Below are 11979 nucleotides of genomic sequence, written 5' to 3' on the forward strand. Positions count from 1 at the left end.
AGAGTAACAAGCTTAAAAACTGCTATAATGACTTATCACGCACATGTAGAATCGGTACTACGCTACGGGCTTATATTATGGGGACACAGCACAGATATCAAGAGAGCATTTATTGCTCAAAAAAAGTGTATTAGGGCAATGTACGGGATGCATCCTGAGCAATCGTGTCAACCCATATTTAAAAAACTAGGATTGTTACCTTTGCCGTCGCTTTACATCTTCGAGATATGTATGTTTGTAAAAAAAATAAAGAATTGTTTAAATCAGCTAATGATCTAAATCCGCGGAAACGACGTGATCCACAAAGACTCGTTCTTCATGATGTTCCAAAAATTACCAAATATAATAAAAGTTGTGTATGTAATTGTGTTCGTATTTATAATAAGTTACCGGGTAGCATAAAAAATTTAAATTCTAGATTATTCAAGAATAAGCTATATAGTTGGCTAAATGATTATAATTTTTATAGTATTAAGGACTTTATGGAAATGAAATTCTGATTATATTCATTGTGTTTAAATATTTGCATGCTAGGAATAGTGCTGGCAAAACATGTAAGCTCTTATTATTTATTTAAATTTAAACACCATTGTATACTATGTTTTTTGCAAATAAATATATTATTATTATTATTATTATTATTAATACTATATTATGAGTACTGATACTCTTTAAAAAATAACATTGCCCATCTTTAAATGTAAAAGAAGCTAAATATTTTTAAAAAGTACAGCCCAGCTACTGTATGTACATCATAGATAATCAATACTGATTGACAAATCTGTCAACTTATTGACCCAAACGTCTAAGCGTCATTTTAACATATCACCTGACCAACTAGTTCCTAACACGTTAACGTCAAACTGGAAAAATAACTGATAGACACCGAAATTCCTACAAAATTCTAGTGTATTAATGCAATGTTTGCATGAAGGTAGATGTGAAGATGCGAAGAGCTGGAGTAGTAGACACCGCGCACCGCACGCATGTCGGGAAAAACTGTAAGCTTCAATACACACTACGTGAGTACGGGATATCGTAACTTCTGCGGGAGTTGTGGTCGTTGAACTAGCAGTACGCTTGCGTACTTTTGGCTGCCCAAAGGGAACTCAATATAGTCTTGTGAGATGTTTTTTATGAAAATACGGGACGAGACGAGCAAGACGTTCCGGTGATGGTAATTGATACGCCCTTAATTGATTACAAAGCAGTGCCGCTCCGGATTCTTGAAAAGCCCAAAAATTCTGAGCGACACCTCAATTGCGCTCGTCACCTTGATACATAAGATGTTAAGTCCCATTTGCCCAGTAATTTCACTAGCTACGGCGCCCTTCAGATCGAAACACAGTAATGTTTACATATTACTGCTTCCAGGCAGAAGTTGTGGTACCTATAATCTAGCCGGCATCCTGTGCATAGGAGCCTCCCACTGGTATGATGTTAGTCTCTATTTTTGCAGAATCGCAACAAAGTAAAAGTTCTTCTGCTGTAATTTAAAAATACCCGTCAAGCGTGAACTCGAAAATTGTCTTACCGTAACTTAATTTATATAAGTCGTTTTTAAATGATATAATATTTCGAGTAGACCAAAAAAGTTCATATTTTTTTACTTTCAAAGGAAAAACTAATTATTGCAAGCAGTTGTCCACATGCTGCCCTATTACAAAAGAGCGTAGGCGGCTTCAAAAAGTTGAACAGACTGTGTTAAGTTAAAAATTATTTACGCATTAATAACTGATACTGGGAGGACGATTTTAAAAGGATAGCAGGACCGGACTGGATGAGAGTAGCCAGAGACCGAATAAGGAGGAAGTCTTTAGAGGAGGCCTTGTCGAGAGACAAATTACTAGTTAAGCTAATCTAAGTTTTATTTATAAGAAAAATTAAGTTACTAGTAATAATAAATGCTATTTTTATTTTATTTTTTATTTAACTGATAACGATGCAGATTGAAAATGTCAAAGTTATACTCCTTACCATTTAGGTTAAGGTACTACCAATTGGGAAACTATGAATTAATTTGAAGTAAAACTAAGTAAGTATTAATTAAGTAAAAAAGTTAAGTTTAAGTTTTTATGCTTTATTTAAGTCATAAACTCATTGTCACTCTTTTAAATCAACCAACATATTTTACAGTTTCTGTATTTTACAAAATATTTACATAATCTGTGATAGCTGATGCAACAAGAATATTTGATGATAGTTTTTCATTTGCTGCTTCATAAGAAATTTATAACACATACCATATATGCTAATCAGTAGGTACCACATACAAAATATGTTACTGACTTCGATTCCGTGGAAAAAGTGTAGGAAGTGCCTACATAATTACTTTGGTTTCGAAAGTCTCTGGATGAGCCATAATCAACTATTGTGCTGGTTTTTGCCTTTTCGCGGTGTCGCACGAAAATGTTATTTATGGCGGGATATATATCTATGGACAAGGTATGAGGCTTATGCTTTTCTGATGAAACGAAAATTAAATATTGATATTTGTGTAAATCTTATTCCCTGGCTGACATTTTAGATGTTAGATAAAATCATACACGTATTATAATTCAAGAATGATATAGTTTGCGATCTTTCAGGATCTGAGCGAATCCCACTTGGAATCAATAGCGAAATGGGTGAGCTGCAACGGGGAGGTGTGGGGGATGGGCCCCACCGTGGTTTTCGCGAGCGCGGCCGCCCTGTTCCTCTTCAGCGAGCTGCAGGAGACAGTGCTGGTGGGTGGCGACCACGGTCAAATCACCGTACTCGAGAAATCGTTGGTGGTGAGTGTTGAGGAGGTGCTATATGTGGTCGAGGAAGACGCTGCTTACATCATGATAAACTCTTACCACTCTCTTTTTGAACATACTCTAAGAAATAATATCAAAGGCATTTTTTATAACAAATTTTATACCGCCTACCTAAAATTCACAAATAAGCTCACATATAATTTATTAACTGTAAAATTAAATAGACAGACAACACAAATTAAAAATGCTAAGCTTTTAAGAATAATTCTAAAACGACAAATTAATATTCATACAAAAATTAGAAAGAGTAACGCCCTAACTCGTCAACGGTTGAAGCGGCAGTGTGTCGGCGCCTTTTTTTTGGAGAGGAGGAAAATACACTTAGTTATTGAAGACCCGGAAACACGTCACGGACACCCCCTACCGACTAAAAACCTCCTCTATGCTGTCAGCCCTGAAGGCAGCGACATAGGACTTGGGCCGTGGAGCCCGCAAAGACTACGCAATAACAGTCGCGGGGCGTCTCCTAAGGAGACTCGAACCTCGGACCGGCTGTGTGCTTGTGGGAAGAAGAGAGAGAAGTGTCGAAGCCAGGGAGACATCGCCTTTTATAGACATCTCCACGCTATCCTCCTTTCACTTTGTACAATACCCATATCATATCAACCTCGAAACAGGCGAAAGAGGACAATATTTATTAGATATTGTAGATGTATGTTTCTTTTTTATTTCATAATAACACAATTAAAAATATAATATTGCGTCATCTTGCCAATATCATGTAGGCGACCTGAGATCGACGATAATGTGCGCCCATTTTTTGGTTTGTCGAAGTGTACGTTATCTATGTGGTTGAACATTCAAAATACTAAGGAACTAATTCTAAGCGTGGCGAACTGTTTACGACGTGTCAATCAAAATCGATTACAGTAACAAAAGACCCGCTTTCCTATCTTTGCTCGCCATATTTCTATGTTGGAGGTGTTTCGGGCACACAACAACAACTTTACCATTGCGAGGCTCCTTTGCGCAGGATATCGGCTAGATTATGGGTACCACAACGGCGCCTATTTGTGCCGTGAAGCAGCAATGTGTAAAATTTACTGTGTTTCGGTCTAAAGGGCGCCGCAGCTAGTGAAATTACTGGTCAAATGAGACTTAACATCTTATATCTCAAGGTGAAAAGCGCAATTGGACGTAATTCCAGAAAAACGTTCCACACCACAATCATGTCGAAATTGAGTTAAGTACACAAAACTGGTCACTTGATTTATATTAACCGACTAACACAAAATGCCAGCCCTACTGTCACTCTTTAAATAACATCATGACATAGAAGCCCAACCCACATGTATACACTAATACTTATGAAACTTTAAACACGAATTCCTTAAAATGCTATGTTTGTGGCTGTGAACATTTTTCAGGAACTACATCCAATTGTAGTGCCACTCAGAAACTCAGGGCTTTTCAAGAATCAAGCGTCCTGCTCGTCTCGTCCCGTATTTTCATAAAACAAAAAAAATACACAATTGTAATAACTGGTGTAACTAATATCATCATTTATTGAACATTTCAGTCAACTATGGTGGTCGGAATGCTAGCGCTGATGACCCATCTCTGGGTTTGCTCCATGCGGTTCTTTCAGTACTATCTCGACACCCTTATTAGAGACGTAAGTTGGACACATGCTTAGCTTTTTATTATCTACTCCATGTTAGCGATTTTTTGTACTTACGTATTAACACCATAGCGGTTACAGGTTTGGCTGACCTAATTTAATCGCACCAAATCATAAAATAAATAGTAGTTAAAAAAAGTGAAAAACACGCTTTTTATAGAAAACCGAACTAAAATAAGAAAATTTATTTCGAAATTTAAAATTAACATCTATTTTAATTATTAACGACATTTATTTAAATTAACAATAATCTTATTTTGCAAATTGAAAAATGTATTAAATTTATCAAATTAATGTTAATTGTCATCGTCCTCGATAATACGCTACGAAACTTCAACGAAATCTGGCCGTTTAAAGTGGGTCTAACTGAGTCGGTTACACAAACATACATACAGGTGAAGCTATATATAAAAAGCGTGTAATAAAACACTATTTAATAACCTAACCCTCTTAATTGGCGCACTAATTGCTACTTCTGCTGCGGGGACGATTTTTTTTCAGCGATCCCATTACGAGTACCCGTTTAATATGCGTGTTTGCCTCTAGAACTTTTCCATCCCCACTTATAAGAGTAAACTCGGGGTGGCCTGAATGTTTAATTAAAAACCGACGAAGTAACTATAAACGAACCACAGAGTAAAGCGGATTGCACATGTCGACCTCAGTCTCTAGTGAATCTTTAGAGATTCAGCTAACTAGTTAGATAAAAACGAGTGTGCTTTATGCATGTGGTCACATGACTGTAGTAAAACTTAGTTGATGGTCCTCGAGTACCGCTTTCATATTCAGAGTCTGTTTCACTGCCTGCAAATATATATTAATAAATTATTTAATAAATTTAATATTATTCACCCGAAACTTCATAAATTATTCATAATGTAATGCGCGAACTAGCAATAAGCTAGGGCCCAACTAATGCGTTGATGACAGACAAGAATAATCCTGAATTAAAACATACTTTGAACTGTGGGTTATGTGAAGATTCTTTTTATTTACCATTACGAAGTTAACCTTAATCTTCCACATCCTATTGTCTATAATCAAGTTTCTTTATCATTTAATACTAAGGCACAAAGCATAATTTTTATCAAGACACAATTTTTATTCATTGCACTAACATAATTGTCTTAGTATTGCAAAAACACTTTTTCTATTTACCTACCTAGTATTGAAAACCTCAAAGTTTTACATAGTAAGATGTAGATAGCGTATCTGACTACAATTTTATTAGACTTATATGTTATTTCTTTATGTGGCTATTTAGTATGTTGTAGTTGTTAGCTTTTCCTAATAAAATAAAATAAAAATAATATTATTTTGTTTAGATTATATAATCAGTGTGAGTATTTTTATTACAATAACAGAGTCCGAACATTATCTTGGAAATGACAACGGCTGGCTTCCTCGGCGGGCAGGTGGACGTGGTTCCACTCGGACCGCTCACCAGGTTCCTCAAACAGCAGCAACCTCAGATCCACATCACCATATGCTGGTTCCTCTCTCTCTGCTACGCGGACTACGTCAGGAAACACTACTGCCATAGTTTTAACATGCCGTATTTGGAACAGTGGTTGGTAATACTATAGAATACCACCATTTGTATCTTCTCAAATAATACCTAATATGACGTACCTACAGGTCGCAAAATAAAAAAAAATATGCCTGATAAGAACGCTCATGGTCGCTCAGAAGGCAATGGAGAGGGCTATGCTCAGAGTTTCCCTGCGAAATCAAATCAGAAGTGAGATCCGTAGGAGAACCAAAGTCACCGCCACATAGCCCAACTGAATAATTGCGAAACTTAAGTGGCAGTGGGCAGGGCACATAGTTCGACAGACGGATGGCCGTTGGGACAGTAATGTACTCGAATGGCTACCACGTACCAGAAGACTCAGTGTTGGTAGGCCCCCCAAAAGATGGACCGACGATCTGGTCAAGATCGCCTGAATACGTTGGATGAGGGCAGCGCAGGACCGATCCTCGTGGAAATCTTTGGGGGAACCATTTGTCCAGCAGTGAACGTCTCCCGGCTGATAATGATAATGCCAATATAAGCTTTTGCACTTATCACAAATTATTTATTTACGGATCGCTTGATCTCTCCGTATATAATGCGCATCTCCCTGTGTTGTTGGTTTTAACTTTGCATTTGTTTTTCCCATCAAATTAAAAAAAAACTTTATTTGTAACCATAGAATTAGAGTACTATAGTATGTTCGCGTACCAATAGACTTCCTCACAGCCCAATTACAATAATGCGTGACCAATTTTGATTTGTCACGCATTATTATTAACGCACACCGCGATAGCTAGTGATTCAATATTGAAAATACTCAGTTATGCCTTGTTCCCACTATGCCGGACCGGTAGATCTGACGGAAACCGAACACCGGACAGAGTGTTCACATTACACCGGATCCCGGATCTTCTTCGGTCTTATCCCACAGAACAGGTCTCTCTGACAAGCATAATTAAAGTTTCTGCTTGAAATTTCATGCTACACGTCTTCTTTTATCAGAAAATGCGTGAGGGGAGCACGGGCAGGGCGAGCGGGGGACAGATGACGGCGCAAATTCGTTCACATTACTCCGGTCCGGTGGTTTTACCGGCACTTCGCAGTGACAAAACGCTCGGTAAAAATGCCGGGCTCGGTGTTTTTTCCGGATACGGGATAATGTGAACAGCTTCATATATATTCTTTAGCCATTAGCTCTTCCGGCAATTTTACCGAGCCGGTAAATCTGCCGGTCCGGCATAGTGGGAACCCGGCCTTAATGTTACTGTGGCTATATGTTTACGACTTGTCAATCAAAATCGGTTCGCAATAGATTCGCTTTCCTTCTCGATCTTGTTGTACCTCCGTTACAACTGTTTTTCTCTCACTCGCACACTTTATTATAGTAAATTTATAGTATATGTTTGTAACTGATAAACATTCGAGATGTTACATTGATCAACAAATTGTAAACCAAGCCGTCACCTATGTATCGTCTGAGTAGTAAATGCGGTAAGAGCCTATTACACCCGTGCACTGCATACCCCGCTACACTCATACTATTTATTATACTCAGCACGCATAACATCGAATAATTTTCGCGCCAAAGCTAACGGCCTAAGGTCATGCGAGGTCATATCAAAGAAGCAATTTTGTTACAATATCATAATATTATATTAATAATACAATATTATGCTGAGATGGTTTGGCCATGTAGAGAGAATGAATGAAGAAAGATTGACGAAAAAAGTGTATAGGGCCAGTGTGAATAAAAGTGTTGGAAAGGGTAGACCTAGGCGGACGTTTCAAGATCAAATCAGGGACGTCTTGAAAAAAGGCCAGGTCAAGAGTACCCTAAATCGGAGAGCATGTATGAAACCAATAATGAAAGTGGACGAAGCGAAACAAGTATGTAAGGATCGTAGCAAGTGGAAAGAAGTGGTCTCTGCCTACCCCTGCGGGAAAGAGGCGTGATTTTTTTATATACAATATTATGCTGAGATGGTTTGGCCATGTCGAGAGAATGAATGAAGAAAGATTGACGAAAAAAGCGTATAGGGCCAGTGTGAATGAAAGTGTTGGAAAGGGTAGACCGGCGGACTTTTCGAGACCAAATCAGGGACGTCTTGAAAAAACGCATTTCATGTATGAAAGGATAATGAAAGTAGACGAAGCGAAACAAGTATGTAACGTAACAAGTGGAAAGAAGTGGTCTCTGCCTACCCCTACGGAAAAGAGGTTTGATTATATGTATGTATATTACACTAAAGTAATGCGTAATTTTACAATTTCTCTCATACTTTATTGAGATTGTGAGCGTGTTCAGGCAATTGGAGTTGCACGAGCGTGCGACACGCGGCATGCAGCGCACCATGGACAAAGTGAACAGCTTCGTGGGAGCGGTGCACCAGCGCCTGCGGACCTACTCCAGCCGTCCGGACTCCATCGTCGATGCGCACACGTAACAACAGTTCTAACACAACACACTGATTCATCCATAAAATATATCCAATTTGTATCTATACTTATAACGGTCAATTTAACTTACCTTCACTTCCAGAAAATGGGAAAGTGGAGCCCTAATGAGAGTGGCTTTTACTTTGTCTTGCATAATACAGTAGTAGCTATAAATTGTGATAAGAAACAGCAGCTCAATAAAAGATGTGAAAAGAGTCGATTCACAAATGGTACCAACATAGGATCACAAAGATATATCTTCTATTAGGAGAGCAAGAATTAGATTGAATGGTTTAGGGAGAAGGCTAGTAAATTCATTTTAGACTGTGCACGCTCCTTTTAAATTTGGCGCAAAGAATCTTACCATATTACACGTACCACGTAACCACACGTAGCATACTTTGTAACGAAACAAAAGAGCGGTATTGCCAATATCTCGCGCTCGCTCGCCTCTACGTGCCTGATAATTAATTTGACGCGGCATGTGTCTATTAAATTGAAATAACCTCTTGTATTTATTAAGATACAATAAAAAGCATCATATTGAGTTAATATATCTGTATATATAGCGAAGCTGCCTTCCTGTAGGCTACCAGAGAAGTTATGGAAATGGGTCACTAGTTTTTGGCTTGACCATTCTTACGTCAAAATTCCACTCGCAGCATATTGATTTTTGGTTGATCAACCGGGGTGTCGTGCAACAAACTTTATACCCTGCAAAGCTATGTAGAATCAATAACTTACTGCAGTGTTTCCGAACCGATTCGACTTAAGGACCCTCAAGCTAAGAGTATATCAACGATATATGCACTGCGGATATCCATAGGCGGTAACTTTTTCACTTGCCATTATATGAGCCTCTTGCCTGTTTGCCTCACCTTATATAATATCTAGTATGTATATACTATATAGGTAGGTATTATAGTAAGCGATAAAGTGAAGAGTATAATACTGGATCTTTTCTGGTCTTCTGAAGAGCTCAAACATTGTATCCAAAGGCGCAGGTTATTTGTATACCTACACTTGGAATAAGATAAAATAATTATAATAGACAACATTTTTTTTAATGAAAATAAGGGTCGAGACAAGCAAGACGTTCAGCTGATGGTAATTGATACGCTCTGCCCATTTCAGTGCAGTGCCGCTCAGGATTCTTGAAATACCCAAAAATTCTGAGCGGCCCAACAACTGCGCTCGTCACCTTGAGACATTAGATGTCAAATCTCATGTGCCCAGTTATTTTACTAGCTACGGCGCCCTTCGGACCGAAACATAGTAATGCTTACACACACTGCTTCACAGCAGAAATAGGCGCCGTTGTGGTACCCATAATCTAGCCGGCATCCTGTGCAAAGGAGCCTCCCACTGGTGAAACGATGGGTCATGTTATGATGATGATCTTTAGACCTGGCATTGTTACGTAGAGTGGCGGCGAGGGCGCTGGCGCTATGCTGGCACGGCGAGACCTGCCTTCCGCGTCGCTGGAGGTCAGCAGAACGGCTAGTCGTGTGTCGTTCGCGGCGACTGCGACAGCTCCGGCCACCTGCTCCCTCGCGCCAAGACACTCGCATCCTCTACTTGGTGCGGGACGTGTCGATCAGGCCAGCGATACTACGCCAGAGCTTCTTGAGAAATTCCGAGCATGTGTTACGGTATACTATTTAATTTTTTTAAACCCTGTCTAAATTATAGCGTTTTATCTTCTTCTTTCAAATCCAAATTAAATAATAATTGTAATTACCACCTGTTTTATATATTATCGGTAACAAAGCGCAAATAACTAGGCTAACATGAAATACCTAGTCACTTTGTGCTATATTCAATGAGACATCTTATATATTATATTAACATTCCTACTTATATTAATCACAAATAACAGTCATTTGCCTACTCTTTTATATTATTAGTCACTCTACACCTTTGCCTTTAAAATAAGGCCAACATTGAGCCTCTGCAGTACGTAGATCTTAAACCGCCGTATTTTACGAATTAAGGTGAATTTTGCGCAAGTAGAGTTTAGAATTGACCTGCATAAAGTTTTATTACTACATGCCAGGACACATTGTATAGCCGGATATTGATTCCACAAAGTGGCTGTGCGTGGTAAGAAATTTCTTAAAAAACGCGCGGTTGTGGAAAACCAGACGTCAACGTGATGCGGGTGGTACTTTGCATTTTGACGTAAAGTCCGGTGGTAGAATTCGGCCGCTGGAATCAACCTGAACAGCTCCTCTGAGCACTCCCATTTTATTTCATTTCCATCATATATGAAAATTATAATTGATAAGTCGTCCTTCAAATACCTCAACGCCTTCAAATCAATAATAAAAGCTTAAAACAAATCTCAAGTACTTACATTTAACATATGGTAATTAGAACAAACGAACAGAGGCGACGATAGGTAATTACCTACCTAATTAGTTTTAACAGTAAAAACAAATTCGATAAGTACATAAGTATATCATGATATTTAATTATATAATAAATGATATTATTGTCAATAGAACTCAGGATGCTGTTCACCGCAGCCCAGCAACCGTGTTCCTGAAGGCGCCGGCTCCGAGGCAGGTTCGGTCGGAGGAGGGCTTGTGGACTGACACACCCCTGGAAGGACATAAGACTCTCCTAACATTTCCTACACTGCTTAAATAAAGTTTATCCTCCTAGAGTTTGTTTTTGTCTATTTTATTAATTGTTAATTATTGAGCGGTATGTGTATGATCGTTTTTGTAATGTATGTGGGCGAGTAGGTATCACAGCACAGTCATTTTCTTTCGTCAAGCAATAAGACCATCACTATTTGTATTTCAGTTAAATGGGTGAGTGAAAAAAGGGCCACGGAAGCTTATAATTGTATTATCAATTAAAATGCCGCTCAGAATTTTGGCTGTAATAATGCTGAGCGAGTAGGGAGTGGTTCTCTTGCACTGAGAGGGTATAGCAGTTATGTTCGGGCTGATGAATGATGACTGCCATATGTGTCACATTCTACAAGACGCAGGTCCGCGTCGCTGTCGTAGATGCTGCGTAAGTAAAAATTGAAATTTATTTTAATATGAAACGTGCAGTCATTTGACATAAGTTTGAAATAGTAGTAGATAATTATAGTATCGCGATTGGCCACGAAGTATAATCCGGCTAAGTTTGAAAGCGAACAGTTGCTCATAACGTGGATTTCGGTGATCGTGATCTCCTTTGTTTACAAGATAATAGCCGTTATCAGTCTGCACGTTTCTTACAATCGAGTGAATCGTTTTTTTTAGAGAGTTTCGCTAGTTGATGTGTGCGAGAAGACAATTTGGCTTTGCATTCTATATAACTTATTTGAATATGCAGTGTAAGTACACGTGTAAGAACCTAAGTGGTTCAATATATGCCTGTTGTTGGCACCCAGCTTCAGCTTTACCAGACGCATTTAATTGGCTATGACATACTACCGAACGTAATACTACGGAAATACACATACCTAACCTATCTCAATTTGATCGTAATAACATACGCGGCTTTGGTGTTCTGCGACGGGGGCAATACACTGCTGATGTGTTTGGTCCGGCGTCCAAAGAGGGGCATCGATGGAAACCTGGTAACTTTCGGGATGTATCTTC

General features: G+C 38.7%; 1 protein-coding gene across 2 annotated transcripts; it reads left to right on the forward strand.

The window, feature by feature from the left end:
- The first annotated feature begins 834 nt into the window (after positions 1 to 834).
- On the forward strand, positions 835 to 11042 carry LOC126972838 (uncharacterized). Of its 2 annotated transcripts, none has more exons than XM_050819932.1 (7): positions 835 to 1022; positions 2589 to 2774; positions 4321 to 4416; positions 5787 to 5992; positions 8244 to 8378; positions 9801 to 10026; positions 10879 to 11042. In XM_050819932.1, exons 1-7 carry the CDS (start codon positions 987 to 989, stop codon positions 10969 to 10971), a joined length of 978 nt encoding a protein of 325 aa, XP_050675889.1. In that variant the 5' UTR covers positions 835 to 986; the 3' UTR covers positions 10972 to 11042. The 2 variants fall into 2 exon arrangements, with proteins under 2 accessions (XP_050675889.1, XP_050675887.1); XM_050819930.1 differs by having other exon boundaries at positions 835 to 1001; positions 9799 to 10026.
- Positions 11043 to 11979: the final 937 nt, after the last annotated feature.

Source organism: Leptidea sinapis, chromosome 27 (genome assembly GCF_905404315.1).
Source record: "Leptidea sinapis chromosome 27, ilLepSina1.1, whole genome shotgun sequence".
NCBI lineage: Eukaryota > Metazoa > Arthropoda > Insecta > Lepidoptera > Pieridae > Leptidea > Leptidea sinapis.

Excerpts from the sequence above, each read along its gene's own strand:
- LOC126972838 (XM_050819930.1), top strand. Across the intron at positions 4,417-5,786 it reads TCGACACCCTTATTAGAGAC|AGTCCGAACATTATCTTGGA; the intron begins GTAAGTTGGACA and ends TTACAATAACAG. Across the intron at positions 10,027-10,878 it reads AATTCCGAGCATGTGTTACG|AACTCAGGATGCTGTTCACC; the intron begins GTATACTATTTA and ends TATTGTCAATAG.